Source organism: Alexandromys fortis, unplaced genomic scaffold (genome assembly GCF_014885135.2).
Source record: "Alexandromys fortis isolate MF-2015 unplaced genomic scaffold, M_Fortis_MF-2015_v1.1 scaffold_61, whole genome shotgun sequence".
Classification (NCBI taxonomy): Eukaryota; Metazoa; Chordata; class Mammalia; order Rodentia; family Cricetidae; genus Alexandromys; species Alexandromys fortis.
The window spans coordinates 1,870,746-1,893,747 of NW_026067962.1; the positions used below are offsets into that span (position 1 = coordinate 1,870,746).

The 23,002-nt window shown below is 39.1% G+C and overlaps 1 protein-coding gene across 1 annotated transcript in view; it reads right to left on the bottom strand.

Annotated features, from left to right (window-relative positions):
- The window catches only part of Slco4c1 (solute carrier organic anion transporter family member 4C1), a 56,222-nt gene extending 35,489 nt beyond the window's left edge, over window positions 1-20,733 (bottom strand). The window contains exons 1-2 of the mRNA XM_050153439.1: window positions 20,370-20,733; window positions 16,372-16,635 (exon numbers count right to left, since the gene is read on the bottom strand). Of these exons, the coding sequence (XP_050009396.1) occupies window positions 16,372-16,635; window positions 20,370-20,712 (607 nt within the window). The 5' untranslated portion in view covers window positions 20,713-20,733. The remainder of the gene's footprint in view (window positions 1-16,371; window positions 16,636-20,369) is intronic.
- Window positions 20,734-23,002: the final 2,269 nt, after the last annotated feature.

Genomic DNA, 23,002 nt, shown 5'->3' on the forward strand with positions numbered 1-23,002 from the left:
AGAAGAAGAAGAAGAAGAAGAAGAAGAAGAAGAAGAAGAAGAAGAAGAAGAAGAAGAAAAGAAAGACAGAGGAAGCAGGTGTGACTGAAGTAGATGGTGACCTGACACAATAAGACAAAACACCTAAAGATATAATTTAAGAAAATGATACTCAAATTAACAAATAGAAATTTAAATATATAGATTTCATGTCTTTTAAAAGTTGGTTTTTAGGATAGATGTATCCCTAAACTACAGCACTGATTAACTTCAATGTGCAGATGTTTGGACTCTAGCGATTTTCCAGAGAAGACCTGTACACTACATATCATGAGTCATAAGAACTCACTGTTGCCGAAGACAACAGTGGATGAATGTTGTTGGTCTTTTGTGCCTCCATTCTTAAACTGTAACCAGTGAGTTAAGAAAGTAATCTAGTAAAGTTTCATTCTATATTATCTTCATGTATTCAAATTATTATTTTTTGTCTCCACTAATACTCAACATCTCATTGAACATGCTATAGAAAAACACTAGTTAAAAATATGACCTTATAACTAAACTGTCCAAGATAATTTAATTATTTCAATTGTGTTTCAAATGTATCTATAGATGCATTTAATTCTTGGCATAAGCTTATATGCAGGCCGGGTGGTGGTGGCGCACGCCTTTAATCCCAGCACTCAGGAGGCAGAGGCTGGCAGATCTTTGTGAGTTCCAGGCCAACCGGATCTTTAAGAGCTAGTTCAAGAACAGCCTCCAAAGCAACACAAAGAAATCCTGTCTCAAAATTCAAAAAAAAATGCAGAATTATCTAATACTTTAAATTATTTTCTGCATGTCTTGATATAAACCCATTAAATTCATGACACCAGGCTGTTTTTCTTTTTGTTATTATCATTCATGTGAACATATTGTGTGGTGTACACATATTTGGAAAGCAAGGACAGTGGAGATGCATGCATATAAAGGCCAGAAGAGGAAATCAGGAGACTGACCCCACCGCTCTCCACCTTATTCCCCTGAAACCAGACCTTCCACTGAACCTGGAACTCCTGAAATTGTTCTGCCTCTGACTCCCATAGCATTAGGGTTAAAGGCAAATGGATGACCACAGCTAGCTTTTGTTTGTTTTGTTTTGTTTTGTTGTTGTTGTTTGTTTTTTCGAGACAGGGTTTTTCTGTAGCTTTGGAGCTTGTCCTGAAACTAGCTCTTGTTGACTAGGCTGGCCTCAAACTCACAGAGATCTGCCTGCCTCTGCCTCCCGAGTGCTGGAATTAAAGGCGTGAGCCACCAGCACCTGGCCCCACATCTAGCTTTTTATAAAAGTGATTTGGATTTTAAATTGGGCCCTTATGCTTGTGTGGGAACTGTTCTTACTTCCTGAGCCCACTGTCCAGATCCCTTGATTATTCTTTCCTAATCAATTCTCTTCAGTGGCTAGTCCAAGGGATGTTATTATCCAAAAGTTATCATCAGAACTGGGACTTGCATAGTGGAATGGTTGCTGAGCACCCTCAAGGCCCTTGGTACAATTTTCAGCATTGAAAAAACAATTTATTTTGAAAGAATCTCTGGTAGCAATGCCTTGAATTTCCAACCCAAATTATTTAAGTGACCAGTACATATGCATTCTTTCAGTTTTAATTACAAGACCCCAAGGTACAGGCCAGTGCAAAAAGAAACAAAAGGTTGGTATTTTACTAAGACGGACAAAACTTTCACTTGTTACCCAGGAAAACATGCCAGGAGCTGCCTAAGTCCACCTCTGCTACAACAACACAGCCGTTTTCTGGTACAGAACTTGGAGGTAGTTCCCCTCCCGCTAAAGCCTGGAAGCGACATACAAAGTCTAATCGATGCTTAAAGATTCAGAGGGTCTTTTCAGACTCCAAGCAATACTAAGTAGTGTGCTTCTAACATAGCGTGTAATGCAAATAAATAACAGATACAGTGACAAGGTCCAGATGCCAAGTTCTTGAAATTTAACTTCTGTAATAGACCTTAAATGACTTCTTCTGGCATCCATATAAATTACTAGTTGTTTTAAGGAAATCAAATCCAATTAGCTTAATGCCATCAACACTGAAGGCCAGCAAGGCATTTTATGGGCTATTGAAATGATCACATCCTTGGAACTATTGTTATTAGAGGACAAATAACTATTACATGTGGAGGGATCTCCTACACGTTGCATGATGTTGAGAGTGTCTCTGATCCTACTCTAGAGACAACAGAAGCATCTTACCCTCTAGTAGCTATAATAATAATAAAAAAAAATGTCTGCAGACCTGGCTAAATGTCTACAGCAGAATGTTACAGCAAAATTTGGGAGGATTTAAACAATCCTGCAATAAGATGATGTTCGTAGGCTGCTGCCTGACAACCTGAGTACCGTCCCAAGATCCATGTGGTAGGAGAGAATGGACTCCAGCAATCTGTTCTCTGCCTTCCACATGCTTGCAGTGCCCTACACTCAAAATAAATAATACATAATAAAAATAAAAAGAATAAAAATAGATTTAAAAAAGTGTGTGTGGGGGGTGACAGTATAACTGTTGCTCCACAGAAAAGCAAACCACCCTGTCTTTGCATATAGCAAAATTAAAAAAATAAATAAATAAATAAAACAAAGCATGCAGTATCACTAACTGTACCAGATATCTAAGAAGGCACAAAAAAGTTCCAGAAAAAAAGACACCAAATCTGGAGTTGGAGCTGCAACAAGTACCACCGCCTCCCTAGGTTTGCAGTGATTGACAGTTATTCTCCAGCACTTCGTACTGAGTTTGCACCGGAAAATATGTGGCAAAGAGAGGTAGTGTTGAAGGGATCATTCCTGAATCTTTCAGATCTTTGATGGTGTGGCTGAGGTATTTATTCCCCAGAGGATATATAGTCTGGATGTACAAAGTCTGAATGCTTCTTTTCCTCCTTAGCAGCTTCAAAACGAAAAGGTTTCAGAACTTTCTGGGATGGATTTGGGAGACTACACACATCTTACAAGCCTTACCCTTCCAAAAGATCTGCCTTCCCCATAGATAAGGACTCTGGGTCCACGAACCAGCTTAGACCCCCAATGTTATAAAAGTTAAGAATCTCCATTATGTAAAATACTCATATTTCTTTTTGTTTTCTTCATGAGCATTACAACTTCTCTACTTAGATATTTGCTCCACTTTTTGCACCTTTTTGGGAACTTTGCTTCTGAAGGGTGACAATATTTTACATCTAAGATCAGACAAAGAGATGACAAAGAGCATTTAGCACAATAAGCGTTCAGTAGATCTGTTGTGAATTTATTTTTGAAAAATCAAGGTTTACTCTAAGAATACATTTTTCAATAAGACTTTATAGCGTGAACCCTCTGTGTTCATTCTATTTATTAAACATTTATAAAACCATATATACTTTAAGCCTCGAGAAAAATAAGCCATTATGACTCCTGAAATCTGAAAGACTACTACAGAAATAATAGAAATGATATAAAACTAAAACCTAATAATTCATAAATTTTTATGAACTAAACAGTATGACAATGTTTTAAAAAATGATAGGAATGCAAAAAAGCAAAAATGACAGAATGTGATCAGAGAGATAAAAATGAAATTATAAACAATTTCAATTCATGGCAAATACAACAGTAAACAAAACCAGTCTGTTCTTGGGCCTAGGGAACTCACCTTGTAGCAAATGCCAGGTAAGCCTTTAGCAGATGAAACACTACAGAGCTTTTCTCCAGAAGGAATTTAGTACTGCCAAAGTCCAAATATCAGCAGTCACAGAGGCCAGAGAATGCAAATTATAACCCTATTCCAACCCCTGGACTGCTTTTATAAGTAGGAAGTGATTGAAACACAATAGCCTGCTTTTTAAACGTGTTGCTAAGTTCACTTTCTTGAGACAACAAGTGTTAATCAACTGTAACAGACTGAATAGACCTAAGGCGGAAAATATTTACTACCGTGAACTTATAGAAAGCATTTTCTGAGCTCTTACACTACAACATAGTTAATCAAGCACTGTGTCTTTGTCCTCTTCTGCAGTGCATTTATTATGAGAATAACTATGTTTTGTTCTTTATTATAGAAAGATTAAAACAAATACAATGGTCAGGAGTAAGATAAATCTCTGTTTACTAAAAATCAACCTCAGCAATTACCAGGACAAGTCCAATCTTGTTGTGTGTTTATTTTGAAAAATGATCTACAGTATCACATTACTCAAACTTAATATTTCATTATGTGGTTGGTTCTATGGTTTATTATTGAAAAATTATTTGCTGTTTCCCTAGGAAAAAATAACTAAATTTCATTTCCCTGTTGACATTAGGACTAGCATAGATAGCATTTAACATGTTGGTTGCTTTACATAGTAAAATGTGGAGGTGAGCTAAATACTGTCAGGAAAATTGGTCATTTCTTTTCTCTTCAATTTGTAGAATATGAATAAAGTTTCTCACCAACCTCAACCTTCAGTTAAAATGGATAGATTTTAACTGCTGCTCACTAATGAGAAACACCCAGAGGAAATTTGAAATAGGCCTGATTACAGAAACCATAGTGATCTTGGCGTTGTTTCTAATATATAAGCCAGGCTATCTAGAGTGTAAGTTACAGGTCTGCCATTCAGTAACACCATAAATACATTCGAAGAGTCACATTTTTACCAATATGCTGCAAAATACCAGGGATACAATGATAAAACAGGAATAGAGAATTTTTCCTGTGATGATAGTACATAACTTCTTTCCCCTATTTCCCCTCAAATATAATAATAGTCATTGTATATAATCAAAGCAATTAGGACAGCCAAAGCTACACAGAGAAACCCTGTCTCAAAAAAAATAATAATAATAATTGTTGTGGGATAATTGTACACTGTGAAGATATGTTGCTGTGATTGGTTTAATAAAGAGCCAAATGGCCAATAGCTAGGCAGTAAGTATAGGTGGGACTTCAGGGCAGAGAGAGAATGCTGGGAAGAAGAAAGGCGGGGTTACCAGTGAGAGACATGGAGAGGAAACAGGAGCTCCAAGATGGAAGAGAGGTAATGCCATGTGGCAGAATGTAAATGGGTTAATTTAAGTTATAAGATCTATTAGACATAAGCCAAAGCTAAGGTCAAGCTTCCATAATTAATAGGATGTCTCCATGTCATTATTTGGGAGCTGGGTAGTGAGACAGAGAAAGACTCATTATATATAGCATCTAATATGGGGGCACATATTTCTACACAGGACCTAAGAAAACTTTTTAAGAAGTTTCAAACACACAAACATGGAGCCAGATGTTGCTTCCTAGTCCCACAGTCTTTCAGGCAGGGTGTGGTGTATGAGACATGGCTCCTGTGGACTTGAGCCAGTCGGTGCCATGTACAGAGCTCCATGATGAGTTTAAGGCTTGATTCACATGGTCTCAGAAGCTTGTAGGTACACAATAAAGTGGTCCAGACTGAGAAAATCTTTAAACAGATACAGTAAAAAAATGGATATTGACAATAATAGAGAAAATAGTTTAAAATAATAAGCCTTTAAAGAGAGAGTAAAGGAATAGAAAAAATAATTGGACACATAAAATTGGGAAATACACAGGACATCTGGATCCTGTATGGTGCTTCTGTTGACTTTGAATTTTTTTGAATGTTGATGAACAAACGGCATCTGCTGAGAGAAACTGGATTATACAAGGAATTGCTGAATAAAACCAGCCTATATACTTTAGAAATGTCTTGACATCAGAATGGAAATCGGGAAATGTGTGCCTTGGTTATGCCTTTGTTTTCACAGGAAACAAAAAGCTATGGATACTTTCAGAGTTACTAGAAAGCAAATTTGACCAGGGGAGACCTCCTGAGGATCATGGCTACAGACATGGAAGAAGTCAAGAAAGACTACAGAACAAGTGACATATATGCTGATCCCTCTGCATGGGAACAGCTCTGAGACTGAATGAGACATGATAAATCTTATTGGCTACAGAATCCTCATGACTTATCATTGCATGCCATTCTTTCATATGGCACAGCAAGAAGTTGGGTTATACAGCCCAAATGCACTTACAAAGTTGACAGGTGCTTTTTACCTGCTCAGACAGAAAACAGAAAATAATCTTCAGCTGACTTGTACATACCACACATTCCATACTTATCTTAATGCAAATGTGTGTATATATATATATCCTTTAAAAGTTTGTGTGTTTTGAGAACAAAAGGACCAGACACCAGTAAAGACCCAGCCTCTCAGAATGCCTCTGATGCAGCTTCCTCAAAATTCTGCATCCAGAACAACTTCAAAGCTGCTAGCTGAGATGGTCCAACTACACAGACTACTCTCACTAGGACTTCAGATAAATCTTGTACTTTCCTACTACACAGAGACTTGACAACAAATGATACAGCTATCTCTCCCAGCATTGGCTCATTATCCCAATTTTCTCAGAGTCTCCTAAAGATATAATCACCCCCAGACAAGAGAAAGCAGTCTAAGCAACATGACATCCACATTCCCAATAGGTGGGGTGAGTTTCTAGTTGTTCAGTGGATATTTGTTATCATTTAGGAGGGGTTACTTGCAAATTGTTACTGGTCATGATAAAAAAAAAAAAACTAAGCAAGGGCGATTAGTTTCAAAGAGCTCTTTCTGAAAATGAAAGGGAATATAGAAATAATATGATAAAAGAGACAGATTATTGGATCTGCTTTAAACTAAAGAGCAGCTATTAATCTCAAATATTTTACATTTGTATGAATTTTTATATATTTATATGAATTTATGGTTATTTTTGTTAGAAAATATATGTTTCTATTCCAGATTTCATATAGAAACACAAAAGGCTCTGGACAGTCAAATTTAATCTGAGCAAAATAACAAAATCAGAGGTATCAGAGTTATTGATTTCAAGTTATGAGACAGAATCATGAAAATGAAAACAATAGTATACTGGCACAAAAATACACATATGAATGGAACAAAGGACCCAGAAACAAATTCATATATAGCCACAGTCACCTGGTTTTTAACCAAAATTGCCAAAACCATACCATGGATAGTACTTTTCAACAAAATGTGCTGGGAAAATTGGGTAACTGTGTGCAAGGGAATGAAACTAGACCCTTATCTATTAGAATGCACAAATGATGTTTTCAAAATGAAGAAAAGAAAACTTAGAAATTGTCAAGGGAAACACTTTAAGGTAGGTATAGACATAGGCTCTTTAAAGAAAACTAAGAAGTCCCACATGGGAATGCAGGAAATTTAAAACCTTATGCACAGCAGAAGACATGATTAACAGAGTCAAAAAAGAGCCTGCAGAATGGGAGAAAATCATTGTCATCTTCATTTCTGACATATGATGACCTTCTAGACTATATAATGTACTCAAAAAATAAATTCAAAACTCCAAACAACCCAATAAATGAAACAGCCATTGTTCCCAAGATAGAGCACACTTTAAAACCTTTCAACAACCCTATTCACCAAAGAAATGCAAACTAAAGCCACACTGAGAATCCATCTTTCCCTGAACACAAAGTCTAATCCTATCAAGATAAAAAATAACAACTGTTGGTAATGGTGAAGAGAAGGGGAACTCTTATCTACTGCTAGGAGGAATGCAGTACTAAAGTCAGTGTATCTCCTCACAAAACTAAAAGTAGTACTACAGTATGACCCATCTATGCCACTCCTGGACAAATGCTGCAAGTATTTTGGAACAACAGAGCACTGTGATATGTGTCCATCCATGGATAGTACAGTATTGCTTTTAAGAACCAAGTCATAGAATCAGCCCAAGTGTTTGTCAACAGACGAACAGGTAAAGAAAATGTGGTATATAAGCACAGTGGAGATGTATACGTAATTTTTGTTACACTTATTTGCATTTGCACATATGTGGGGGATACAGGCAGGCCACAGTGTATGAGGAGAAATCAAAGAACAACTTGTGGAGTCAATTCTTTCTATTGACCATGTGGGTTTTAGGGGAGGAGCACGGGTCATCATTCTTGGGGTCAAGCACCTGCTGAACCATCTCATCAGCCCATTGTAGAGTTTTATTCAGCCATAAACAAACATTAACTAGAACCTTTTAAAACTAGAACCATAAAATGTAGTAAAAACCATAATAAAGGAGGGTTGACTAAATAAATTACCTATAAAATTAGTAATATAAAAGCTAAACAGTCTATAGGACCACCTCTATTAACAGCAAAGATACCCAACATATATTCAAAGTGAAACATGTTTATAGTCACAGGTTCAGCCACTTCTTTTATATATATTTTTTGTTGTTTTTGTTTTGCTTTTCATAACAGGGTTTCTCTGTGGCTTTGGAGCCTGTCCTGGAACTAGCTCTTGTAGACCAGGCTGGTCTCGAACTCACAGAGATCCGCCTGCCTCTGCCTCCCCAGTGCTGGGATTAAAGGCGTGCGCCACCACTGCCCGGCCAGCCACTTCTTTTATTAAATTGGATTTTAAGTACTAATGTGTAGATATGCATATGAATGGGGTATAATGATGGATGAGGGTTAGTGAAGAGTGTGTGTGAGCGCCAGGGTAGCAGTGAGGACTCTACACTCTACTGTGATTATTTTCCTATACACGTACATTTTAAAAGAAAGTACAATGATAAATTAACAGTGGGTAACCTAGGTAACACTATCTTAAGATATGCTTCCTTTTTTATTCTATTTCTATTAGTTTATCTTTTTTCTGAAAGTTTTAGGAAATCCCGTTATTGTGTATGAAATCAGAGAATGAAAGCTGTCTACTAAAAGTGCCATATTGGCTTATGTTATGGGTGCATTCAACTATCTGAGCTACACTTGGTAATTCTTCTCTTATGTTTTAACATGAAACCTTGGAGACCGATCTAATATTTGCGAATGTGGTAGCTTCAAAATGTTTGGCCACATTTTGGCAAGGCATCAAGACCCAGTTGCTTCTGTGAAATGCAGATACAACCTGTGGAAAAGTTTTTTACTTATATTGTATCATAACTACCATTGCCAGTAACAAACTCAAACCGGAGAGCTACTTTAATTATCATGCCTCAAACTCAAAAAATTCTTGGCTCCTGTTTAAGGAACACTGACCCTCCCATCAAGCTCAGTCTCAGCTTTGAGTTTATTATCACCAAAACTTCTAGTTGAAGGAATCAGAGTGGGGTCACATAAATGTCCCACAGTGCACAAACAGAACTTCTGCTTGACCCTGATGCATGCAATTTTATCTAATGAGCAATAGTATTAAAAATAAAACAAAAGAGCGCATTAAGGCGGATATTGACTAATCTGTACACTTTTAAGGAACAAGAGTACAAAAATAGAATTTCCTCATTTTTTTTAATCTTGCCACAAACCGCATTTTTACCAATCTTTCTGAGGAAGCTACAAAAAAAGACCCATTACTTAATCTTTACTTCTCAAGCACTCCACACAACTATGCTGCGCCTCACTTGAACATTACATCTGACATCACATTAAAAAAAAAATCCCATATTGCCACCCACTTCAGTGAAGTCAGTATTCTATTAAGTATTTTTGACAAAAGACAAGAATAGTTTCAAAGCATTTCCATAGTATTCTGAATTTGCTTCTCTTTTTAGTTTCCTTTTTCCTGAAACTATAAAGTTTCAGATCTAAAACACTACTAATAAAGTCACTTATGGACAAGAAGCTTTGCTGAAATGACTAAAGAAAATTTTAATTCAACACACACACAAAGAGAAAGACAGAGAGAGGGAGAGAAAAAGGGAGAGAGGGGGGCAAAGACAGAGAAACAAGTTTTGGCAAGTATGATATGAGACTCCAAACATCAGTTTCAACTTATTGATCAAGTGACACCATTTTCATGATTGCCCCCTTTTTTGTTGCTTTTCCTTCTTTCTATCTTCTCTTCTGTCATAGATCTAAATGTATATTTATGGCATCAAAATCATGTGATATAGAACATTTGCAGAACAAATGACCACTGAGGTATAAAATACACAGTGAATAGATGCTTCCTATAGATATTTGTAAGAACACATGTCCTTCCATGCTAGATAATGACCAGTCAATAATAAAGGAAGCATTAAACAAAAACAATCACTCAGAGTAATTATTACTAGATACCCCAAGTGTTAATTTCATCTGAAACATTTACTAGCCCTGAAAATTAGTTATCGCCTTTTACTCTGTGTATTACATTTAACCTACAAGCATTTGTTTCATTATATTGTGATACAGTCTCACCCCTGTGCCTCTCATTTGTTGCTGGACAGTACATTTGAAATATAAAAATCCCAAGAGTGAGTCCCATTTTAAAAAACTACCATCAAAGGAAGAATCCTCATGACCAAACAAAATCATAGCACTTATAAAGAATTGACAGTTAAAATATCTAAGAGTTCTTTGACACATCTTCTTTAATATCCATAAACAAATATTCCAAATTTTAATTGAGCAAGCAAGAAAACTTTGCCGAAGTATAAAACAAAGGGGAGATAGAAACTAAAAATTAATTCTCATTATACACAATTTTTTTTGGAGCAATTGTTTCAAGTGAGCTGCTCAGGGCAACCAATCATCTCTAACCTACAGATTCTAAACACTTAGATACCCATGCTCTGCAAATAAAATTTATTTCTCACAAAAGGTTACCTTCTTTGGGAGTAAGCAGACAGAAAATAGGAATAGGAATGATGATTGATAAAGAGCTTTATTGTCTTTAATAATTACTTTTCATTATTTCATTTACAGATGACTTCCCAGAGTCTCTTGGAAAGATGCAGAAGCTACTTTGCTCAGCAACATTAAAATAATTCTCATCCCAAAGGAATAGAGACAACTTGAGTAGACCCGAAATGTTATGTGGTAAAGATTTGTTACACTTTAAATGGCTTTCTTACTCATTAGCTAAAATGACAGTTTACCTACGATGCATCAAAAGGCCAGGGCATGGCTCAGCCTTGGTGGTGCAAACCTTTAGTCCCAGCATCTGGGAGGCAGAGGAAGGCAGGTTCTCTGTCAGTTCGAGGCAAGTCTGGCATACAGGATGAATAAGTTCCAGGACAGCCAGGGTTACACAGAGAAACCCTGTCTCAAAACAAACAAAACAAAATAAAACTGAACAAAAGTTCAAGAAAGGTTGTGCACATCTTTAATCCCAGCCCTCGAGGCAGAGGTAGCCGTGGACGTCCTTGAGTCTCGGGCCAGCCTATTCTACAAAACAGTTCTAGGACAGGCAGGGCAACAACAAAAACGAGAGGCTGGCTGTGTGTGGTGGTCCACACCCGTAATTAGAAAGGTGGAAAGACGAGATTCAAGGTCATCTTCAGCTGAGTTTAAAGTCAGCCTGGGCTTGGTCTTGTCGCAAAATCCAACAAAAAGTGTGAATGCCAAAACCAGAAGTGCAAAGGTAAGTTTGAAGCAGTGTCATATATTACCTATTTAGGAATCTTTTATGACACTTTTCCATTTTCAGGTCAATAATTCAAAACTTAACCCCCCAAGGAGCATTCCTTTCTCTTACTCTTAAAAGCTCTCTCTCTTTGTCTGTATCCGATAACAACAGTCCAAGCTCCCCTGCAATATATTCTATCATCTCCATTCAAAGTTAATCACCACCTCCAACCTTTCTGTCCCTATAAAATCTCCAGGTGGGGAAAAAATTATCTTTCTTCTGAGTCCACTTTGTTTTCATATAAAACAATAGGAAGCCACGCTGGTCCTGAGCCCCCCTTCTCTACCTCGGCTGACTCCCACTCCTTTTGTGTCGCTCTCACACCTGTAGAAATTTCACGTGCTACTCATATTTCCTATTTTGTTTTCATCTGCTCACCTCCTATATTACGTTACTTTAATCTCCTCGGAGGGATTAACTCATCCAAAGTTCACAGAACCCCTACTGTTTCCTCAATGTTCATTTCAGATGAAACGGCAGGGCAGGGGTGATTTCGGTGACTAAAATGAGGTCTCGCGCCCTTCTTGTTATTCTTTATTAAGCTTTCACTGTTGTATTTGGGAATTTTTGCTTGTTATTTGCTTGTTAAGGCTCGTGCCACCCCCATCCAACTACAGTAAGGGTTTTTTAGTATTTACGTTTGTCAAGACACAGGGTCTCATATATTAGAGGTTGCTCTGTGAATTGCTGTGAGGCCTGTAGATGAACCAGATCCTCTGACCTCTGCCTCCCAGAGCTCATATTATAGAAGTGTGGCACCATGCCCAGTTTATGCTCATCTGGGAACTGAACTCGGGGTGCTAGAGAGCTGGAAAAGCAGTTCCCGCAGTGCTGTGCCAAGTCCCGCCTAAGGTCTACCATCACTTATGAACACACTGTCTTTAGGCTTCTAACTTTCAACATATTTGCTTTCCTTTAGCCACTTCAAACTCCTTCTTTTTCTCTATTTCTATGAGTTAGACAAACAATTCAGATTTTTTTCCAGGTTTCCACATCTGTGAAAGGGAATTAACTTATTTGAACAAAGAGGTTGTGCTTTTTTTTCCATTTTTTTTTCAAAAATTCAAGGATGCTTGGCTCCTTGAATTAAAGAAGAGGGGTTGGAGAAGACACAGCTCAGTTGGTAGAATGCTAGTTAATCATACAAGAGGCTCTTGTTCTCCACACCAGAGCACCAAGTGGTAGCACTTGCCTACAAGCCAGGGCTTCAAGTGAGAGCAAGGGAATTTCAAGGTCATCCTTAGCTATACACAGTCCAAGGCCAGTCTGAGCTGCGTAATACTCTGTCTTGAAGGAAGAACTTGCTAAATTCAAGAAAAGAATATTTACATCATTCAATATTGAATGTTATAAAAAATAAACAAAAATCTTTGAAAAACAAACAGATCATTAAGGGCAGGATTAGTTTTAGTAGGTTTTTGTTTGTTTGTTTGTTTGTTTTTAACCATTAATGAAATCACAATGAAGTAATATGAAGTGATTGCATCATTGGCAGTAAAATTCTAGACAATAACAGAATGAGTTCAACATTCATTCTGTGTTCAAGCACATGGCTTCTTTCAGACATGTAATGCAATTTCACTCTTGTATTCTTGGTTAAGCTAAAGTCTTTTTCTCTGCAGCCTGTACTGTGGACAAAATCCAAAACAGTAGCTAAGTGCCACATAAAACATGTTTATATATATATTGATAGTATGAAGAAGAACGAACACAACCTTCCCCAAAAGTCAAAGTGGCACTACCAAAAATTAAAGAAGCCTTTCTTGCACATTAAAAATGGCTTGTGCATTTTTAAGTATGTTTAAGTACATATACTGAACATGGGGTATAATAAGCATAAGCATTTCATCCTGTAGTTAAAAGTTCTTGATTTCTACTCCCAACTCTGTTCTAACTAGTTCTATGCATGCTAGGACACAGTCCCAGGGGATCAAGCCAAATATAAAGGGGTAAGCCTGTCTGGACTCCACTCTGCCTGTTCACCTCTCTGCACATTTTGCACTTGTGGTGACTGTGTTGGCCACAACTGGCCATTCCTGAAACGCTCAAGTTTTTCCTCTAGCCTGAAAACCATCTCTAAGATAGTTCCTTCATTATCCAGCTCTCGTTACTATAGCCCACTTAAGAAACTTTAAACCTTCAGCTGTCTTGTTCACTTGCTAATTATACATTCCTTCCCAAACAACAAATGAAACAAAATGTTTTGCTACTGTTTTTCCAAGTCCTAGAATTATAGACATGTGTCACCAGCCCCAATTTCTTCACTGTGTTATTCTAGTACTATGTGTACTTCATGTAAACAATAGTTCACATTATTACTGACACAGCATAGTAACATAAAAGCAAGTTAAATTTTTCCCTTTCAGTGGTCTACTAAGTCTGATCTACTGACATACTGAAAAATATCCACAAGTGTAATAAGAAGCTTACATAATACACAATAATTACTAACAGTTTCTGCTCTTGCTTCAGTAATCATCTCAGCTTCAGCCCTTAGCCAATTCTTTCCAGACTCACAAACACCTTTATTTGTACGTGCTCCCCTTTGAGATATCAAGAGTTCAGATTGGCTGTACTCCAGTGCACCCCAGGAGATACACTGTGAAGGTCACTGAGACAGAGGTCATGGTTTTGTACAAGAGGTACTTATGTTTACTTTATAACATCAGAGGCTTGTCAACAAAGTTTCTTTAAGAATAAGAAAGTTAGCTGGGCATGGTAGCCCCTGGAGAAGCAGAGTCAGGTGAATCTCTAAGCTTGAAGCCACCTGATCTACAGAGCAAGTTCTAGAACATCCATGGATACACAGAGAAACCCTATCAAAAAAAAAAAAAAAAACTAACAAACAAATAAATAGGAACAAGAAAATTCTTACAGAAAGAACTAAAGGAAACTGAGGAAAGTTCAGAACAGGCGAATAGTCTTCTCCAGGGAATAGTATACCAATCGGTTACTCAAGAAGTAACATTATAGAGACTGAGACAGTTTCATTAGGAATGTGTGTGTGTATTCATATACATGCATGTATGTAACAATGAAACAGAAACTTTGAATTTAGAAGAGAGTCAGAAAGGTATATGGGAGGTTTTGGATGGAAGAAAGAAAGGGAGAAATGCTGTAATTCTATTATAAAGATTTATATACACCTATGTATGTATGTGTGTATGTATGTTTGTATGTGTATATATATGTAAAACCTAACCCTAACCTCCCCCCCCCAAAAAAAAAACAAACAAACAAGAAATGCAGCTGCAGCTAGTTAACTGCAGCAGTAAAGGCCCAAACAATGCAAACACAAATATATTTATTCTAAAACAGAATCAGGAGTCTGTGTTCTTCTGAGGCACACTAGCTTGAATGTTCTCTGCTGTTTAGATTTCAAGGTGTAACAGCACAACCTATGCTGCAATGTGTGCCTTGTTTCTAAGACTGCCACCAGTGAAATTATGCAGTCGGCCTTTTGCAATGTTGCCCAATGTCTGATAATAGACTGGAATCCACAGTAAGAACCCACATTGACAGAATCTTCTCCTATCGTGTTTATTTTAAATTTTTCATATATTATGCACCTTCATCCAGAGGCTTGCATTTCTCATTTTTATGTCTAAATGAAATATTCATTTATAACAATTGTTTTCCTAAAACCAAGTGCATAATACAAAGCCTTTTATTGAGAATGCCATCTTATCCTTCTTATCTTGCAATTGGGAAATCAGTCTTGGGAAATAGTAACATCTCAATATTTTTAAAGATGCTTGTTTTTTATTATATATCATTATATTTATTAAATATATAAATAATCCTGATATATAATAAAAATAAATATATGAGACTAGAAGTGGACAATAAATCTACTAAAATTGGTGTTACAGATGGTTATCAGGTTCTATGTGGATGCTAGGAACCAAACCCAGGTCCACTGCAAGAGAAATAAATGTTCTTAAACACTGAGGCACCTTTCTGGCCTGTTTTAATATTATTTTAATTTTAACAAAAAAAAACTAAAATCTTAACTTTAAAAAAAGAAAATCTAGGGGCTAGAGAGATGGCTCAGTGGTTAAGAGCAATGACTATTCTTCCTAAGGACCCAAATTCAATTCTCAGCACCAACATGGCAGCTCACAACTATTTATAACTCTAGTTCCAGGGAGATCCAACAGACACACAGGCAGGCAAAACACCAATGCACATAAAAAGAAAATAAATAGCTTCTTAAACTTTAAAACAAAAAAGGAATGCCTATAGTGCAACATCTCAATTTCTTTTTATTTCTCCAGCCCTTTTTCTCACTTACCTAATCCCTAACAATTTCTCCGTATTTGTTATTGCCAGTCCCAGAAAGAATGTAAAACTGTAAAGGTGAACATCCATAACTCTCAAGCACATTCCTCTGACTCTAGTGTAATTGCTTTACCACTGAAAATGATTGGGGGAAAAAAAGGGTTACATAAATTTCCTTCCAAGCCTTTGAATAATGGATTTTGTTTACTCAGGGTAACATGGTCTGCAGGTCATTCCGTAGCTGTATAATCAAACTAGAGCCAGAGGAAAACCTAGGTTTCAGTTCCGAGAAAATGTCCTGTTGGGCTGATTCACCTGTCCTCTCTTAAACCAGGAATGTGCAGGTCCAGCACACATCCCCACAAGTCACAAAGGCAGGAACGAAAATATGCAAGTTTCAGAATCCTGGAAGCTCAACACCTGCAAGAGTTTGTTTCTACTGGCAAGGGACTGTGCACGATGTGGGGAGTGAGACTCAGAGACTCACAAGCCTGGAGAGCCAAGGAAGTGACAAATAACAGAGTCAACCTCTGCATTCTCCTATGCTGTGCAATTCACCCAAAGCTGCGGAGGAGACTTTAGACCTCACATTACTGCACACAAGTCAACGAACCTGTTTCCATGTAACTGTGGGGATCCATGCGAACAAAAACACAACGGAGACTTACCTTCAAAAACGGATCCCAATTCATATTTTCCACTGAAAAAATGTGGCAGGGAAAATACCAGTGCTCCCAGTCCTATCATAAAGGAGGCAAACGATAGCCAGCGAGGTTTGTGTCCTCTCTCCCCAAAGAACGATACAAATAAAGACAATACGCAAAAGGCGATATCATAGCTGGATGATATCAAGCCAGTCAGTGAGCTCTTCATTTCGTAGCGCTTCTCGATGGTGGAGATGCTAATGTTTACCAGGCCATTTACTGCAATACCTGAAAAGGAACAAATGCATTGTTTTAGCTTCAGTCAACAAATGTACAATCAGCAATGGAAAGTACTAGGCTTAGTTCCAATTGTTCTTTTGCGATTTTTAAAAGAGCCAATTGAAAAACAAAAATCTCTCAAGTTTCAAAGTCAGGCAATCCAAACATGTTACCTCCAAAATTATCTCATTTTTCATATTATAAAACTTAAGTTTTTTAGCCGGGCGGTGGTGGCCCACGCCTTTAATCCCAGCACTCTGGAGGCAGAGGCAGGCGGATCTCCGTGAGTTCAAGGCCAGCCTGGTCTACAAAGCCAGTTCCAGGACAAGCTCCAAAGCCACAGAGAAACCCGGGCTCGAAAAACAAAAACAACAAAAAACTTTAAGTTTTCAGGTGTTCTACGAAAGCGATGCTTGCTGCATGTCAAATTATCATAATTTGTCTGAATTCACTTTCTTTAACTGACAAATGGAAGTTCAACTGGTAAAGTCCCATAAAACCAATTTGCCAAAGAGTTCTTATTTATTTATTTATCTATCTATTTATTTATTTAAGATTTCTGTCTCTTCCCCAACACCGCCTCCCATTTCCCTCCTCCTTCCCCAATCAAGTCCCCCTCCCTCGTCAGCCCAAAGAACAATCAGGGTTCCCTGCCCTGTGGGAAGTCCAAGGACCACCCACTTCCATCCAGGCCTTGACAAAGAGTCCTTAAGTTCAGTACACTCCACGAAACTCTCTGGAAAGAGGGCAGCCCGTACAAGTGGCCAAAGAGGACGGACAGGACTGCAAGGTTCAATTACCTCCTTACTCTCAGACATTGCTCTGAAGCTACAGCTCACCCTGAGCTGGATTCAAGAAGAGGAAGCTGAGCTCTCAAGTCTATTTTTTTCCTACCACTTTCACAAACATTAAATAAAGCTTTCGCTACCAACTTTGAGATATGGCACTTCAAAGTTCCTTGGCTAAAGTAGAATCAGCCTTGGCTGCTGAAGGGCTGGGATTATGTGTGTACAAATCCATTTCAGACATTTAAATGAAAATGTTCAGTATTAAAAGTAAACAAAAAGTAAGCATCACCCCCACCCGGATATTCTAAATCATATTCAAAGTAAAATACAGAAGAAAAGATGACATAGCGTTCACCTGTGTGTAATAAGAGTAATAAGGATGATAAAAGACTGGGAGGTAAAAGAAGGCTGTGTCCAATGTTGACAGATTTTTAGATGTCCTATTATAAGTTAAATCCACAGGAACAGAAATGTGATAATCAACTAAAAATTAAAGGCGATGAAACTTTTAGGTAAGTGTGTCTATTAGCTACTAGGAATTATTTTTATTATTAATTATGTTGAATAAAAAACATGTCATTATAACCACAGTCTGCCTTGTTGTTTTATAAAGACTGCACCTGAAAATATATTTTAACAAAATTGGTATAACAGCTTTCAATGCTCCAAAATTGTATTTGTTTGTTTGTTTGTTTGTGTCTTTTGCTTCCTTTTAAGACTGTGAACTAATTAGTAATATGGAAATTGTAAAACAACATGTGTAAAGCACCAAAAAGAATGACTTTTATAAGGAAGCAGTTACCTGATAACATGAAAATTTTCCCAACCAAACATCAATATTCCAATATACCCACAACACTGACAAAAATATTAGTTGTGCTAGGTGTGATGGTGTGCAACTTTCATCCCAGCACTCGGGTAGCAGAGGCAGGAGGGTTTCTGAGTTCCAGAAAAACCTGATCTACAAAGAGAGTTCCTGGCCAGCCAGGGCTAAGCAGAGAAACCCTGCCTTGAGAAAACAAAATAAAAATGAATCACTAGAATTCATTGCTTTTACAGTAAAGCTTCGTTTTTTGTTTGTTTGTTTGTTTGTTTGTTTTTCACAATCTAGAAGATAACATTTAACTCTAGGAATCTCCACCTCTCTGATTCACACATTCCCAGAGCACTGCCTCTGAATCAGTTTTAATCAGGAAAGAATGCAGACTATGTCTTGCCTTTGTGGTGTTTCAGGCAGGAGAGGAGGCTCCCAGGGAGGTTAAATGCAGAGAGAGATACCCATTGCCTTTGAGAAATGTCGGTTCAACTTGTTCCTCAAGTTATTTTCCTGCCTAATCAAATGTCTATTAATACATAATGGGATATGGGCTCCCCAAGGGTAGTGAGATGCACAGCAATACACTTGAAGCCTTTGAAACCTAAACTTTAGCATAAATTAATAAACTGGGTTATTTTCTTCTCAGACTATTTTTCTTAAACCAGAGTAAATGATGCTTTACACTAAATGAGACACTTGTTTTGCTCGAGAGTTACAAATCTATTGAATAATAACTTCAAACAATAATTTGTGTTAACTCCACAGTGTCTTAGATTAACCTAGACATTGCGGAGTAAAACTTAAGGTGAAACACAGGATATATTTTACTTTATCGTTCTACTCTGATGCTCAATGATCACCAGCTTCAGATAACTACAACCAAGACATAACTGGAAAGAAAACTGGAGGGATGAGAAAGGTGGAAAGGACAAAGACTACAGCACCCATCTTCAGGAAAGGAGCTGAAATGTACTTATAATCAACAAATATTTACTTAGCACCCAGAGGGTGCAAAGAAAGAGGCACCCAGTTCCTTGAGATAGAAACAAAGAACAGAAGACAGAGACACCAATTTAATTTGTATTAATTTATCAAAGAACAATTTCCAGTCACCCTTCACTATCACTTGGGTAGCATTCCTTTCAGCCTCTCCTTGACTATTACAAAATAGTTTGGGATTATGGCTCAAATAACACCAAAGGTCTACAAACTAAATTCAATTTAAGCCTATTCTTCAAACTGGCCCGCCTTCTGCCCATCCCTCCTCGGTTTGCCTCTTGGAATAACTTCCCATTTATCCTATCCCTTCCTCGAAAGCAAACCAACTTCTTTTCCACTTCTATCTTCCTGCTTCCTTTCTTTCCAAAAAGCCCAGCTTTCCCCGCCAGCCACGACTCTCACTCAGCTAAACTCCGTTTAGACTGCAAACTCCTGAGAGGATAAATCTAGGCTTAATCTGTTAGTCCCAAGAGAACTGAAAAGAGATCCTAGAACAAACAGACACTGGATAACTCTTGTGACCCAAGAGCTAATAAAGGTTCGCCCTTCAGGGCTGGAAGCTTTATCTCGTTTACTCACTGGGTTGCACTTGTACCCAACGTTCTCCAAAACGCAGAAAGTAAGGTCTACATTTAATCTATGCTAGATAAATTAAGTACTTCTGCCTGCGCTGCTTCTCCTTTTGGAAAAATCAGTTCACGCCTATTTATTTGCAAAGCTTTTAATCCTTCCGCTGTAAACAAGCACACAAATGGGCAAATCCGTCATTTTCTACGTCAGTGTAGTTTTAAAATGCAGACCAGACTTATCGTTTTCCCAAAGGTTCTCATAATCTTCCCCAGAGCAATCCACTGTGCTAAACTGAGGCATAACACAAACTAGCAAAAATTTACAAGCAAGGTTTTCAATGATGCTATCTAAGGAGGAAGCTACAAGAGGACCGTTGACAGTGGTGGACACCCGCAGGCAAGAGCTTCTTCCAACTCCAAGCCCAATGTATGGGGGTTGGGGCTTACCTAGCGCTGCCTAAACTACCGGGTCAGGCTGTGGGGGTTCTCCAGCACCTGCCTCTCCTCCAGCCCGTCTCCACCCAATCACCAGTTCAGTCAAAGCCCCCAGAAGCTGGCGCTGGACTTTACCTTGCGTGAGGGCCAAGAGGCAGTAGTGAAGCAGAAAACCTTGGGGCGTGTTACAGAGCTGGAGACACCCGGGGTGGAAGTCCCTCCACCCGCAAGGTCCCTCCTCTAGCTCGCAGAGCTGTGACCCCGGCGGCTCATCAGAAGCTGGAGGAGGTGAAGAAGGCAGAGATGGCTCAGATGGCTTCTGGTGCTCCTCAGATTCCCGAGGTCGAGAATCCCCATTCTGGTTCCTGGAGGTTACAGCAGAGACCTCCACCTGGGAGGGCGAAGCAGACGCACGGCGTGGGACGTCCGGGCTGGAAGGGACGAAAGCCGGGTTCTCGATTCCTTTGGCGACCTGCATGGTCAAGAAGGGTTCCGTGGACTCCAGTATCTGAGATCCAGCAAAATGCTGGTTTCTTTCCTGGCTCCGCCTCTGGGCAGGTGACAGCGCCCTAGGGCCGGACCAGTCTCCGCCTCCAGGGCCCTCCCTCTCTGGCACAGCGTGGCCACCGGCCACCGCAGCTACTAGGACGCTACTGGAGCTCTGGGTCCCCCGCACCTCAAGGTGCCGGCGCGCTCTCCTCCACACCTGTCGCCGCCAGCGGCAACCTCAGTGGTCTGCGTGGGCGTGCGACTCGGCTTCTGCCAGGTGAGGGGAGAGGGCGGCAGTATCGTAGATGCGAGGGTGGCACTACAGCGGATCTCGGTGCAAGGCTCTTTTTCCCCGAGCCCAGGGACTGGTAACAAATAGAGACTGTGGGAGTCTGTGGGCCAGCGTTCCCCCTGGGTGCGTGCATGAAAGCTGCAAACACAGTTGCGTCAGGAGATCTTTCAGGAAACCTGCCACTGCTTTCTCCTTGGCTGCTTATTAAAGCAAGAATCCTGTGCTCCAAGATTCAGATCGCCCTCAGGTATAATACTTTAAATTCCGTGAACACAGTAATGGAGCCTTTATCTACCAGCCTTCCTAGAAACAAATCCTTCCCTGTTCCCACCAACATTCGCAAGGCCAGGGCCATCTGTTTGGTTTTAGCTTCTCCAAAGTGAAGGAATAATAGAACTCTAAAAGTTCATACACAGCGTTTTCTGGGCAGCGTATTGCACGCCCAAAATGAATGAAAAATTATCATCATGCAAATAATTTTATATGTGTAACAAAAGAAAGCACTGGAAGACATTAATGCTGTTGCATGACTGACAAGAGTTCCAATCTACGCATTTGTTATTCCATCGATTGTCAGAAAGTATTTCCTGTGTGATAAAAACTGTTGTAATCTGTGGGGGTACACCCTCCAAGACAAACTGGCAAACACCCCAAACACTGTGGGATTCACATTCCAGTAGCAAGCAATCCCTTTTAACATGTACACAGAGCCCTACATATTACTAAAATAAATGCCCTATTGTGAAATCTCAGTTTTGATTGGACGTGCTGTACTTAGTGGGCTGAGGGATTGAGATGTAAGCTAGATCTATTGCTTTGAACATTCAAAAAAGAGGCAGAGATAAGTACTGCTGTGTTCCCTGTTATTGGTCTTTAAATGAGTGTAATTACTGCTGTGTGTCACTCATTGAAGAATCTGTGCCCCAAGGAGAGTCAAAAGCCCTCTCGAGGCAGCATGCTGACAACAGGCCTAATACTTGTAGGGAACCTGGCCTCAGTTCTCCTACTTTGAACTTTACATTATTTGTCTTTTGGTTACTTCAACCTACTTGTGACAGGTGGATTATTACACAGACGTTCTCAAAGATCAAAACTAACACCTAGCCCAGTGTGTTGGCACACAGCCTTAATCCTAGGACTTGGGATACAAAGACAGGCAGGTGTCTTGTGAGTTCAAGGGCAGCACGGTCTACATCATCAGTTCTGGGACAGCTAGAACTATGTAGAAAGAGTCTGTCTCAAAAAACAAGCAAAATCCTCATGCTTCTCTAATATGAAGTTTAGAAAATTAAGAAGCTGGGAATGCTCAGATTCTGGGGGAATCTGGATGCTATGTAACACACCCCCCCAAGCCCAAACGAATTGGATTTAAAGTGGATTATATTAGGAAAAATCCTAAGAGGGGCGGCTTTGCTGGCGCAAAGAAATCCAATTAGGTCAGATCACCAAATTAAAATGCCCAACGTATTATGCTCTCAGGTGGCCAAGCACATGGTGGCGAGATAGGAAAGTGGGGAGCACATGCAAACCCGGAACCACATGTTTCTCCTCTGGAAACCCACTTAAATACCCTGTAGGAGTGGTCCTGACCCCTCTCTAGGGGAGCGTCAGGACCTGGCATGCTAGGATATAGAGTCCAGACTAATGCAACTCCCAGGCCAGGGGGCTGTGATGGATGCCAGGGGCTGGGGCTACACTCCAGACTTAACAGATATCAGTATAAACAGAGATCATACATATTTTTTAGGAATGGGAAGTAATTTACCTACCCAGAAAAGTTAGATTTGATGAGATTTGGTTGCCTACAGCAATGACTAGGTTGTAAGTTCCAATGAACAAATTCAAAAGTATCCTACTCCAATCAGAGCAGTAGTGCACATAAATTTAACTCTAAAGAGTTAAACTAAGGGATCTCCATCCTCACAGTGCTAGCAGTGGATGTTTGTCCAAAGATTAGCAAGAGCATTGTTTCTTCATCTTGAATACA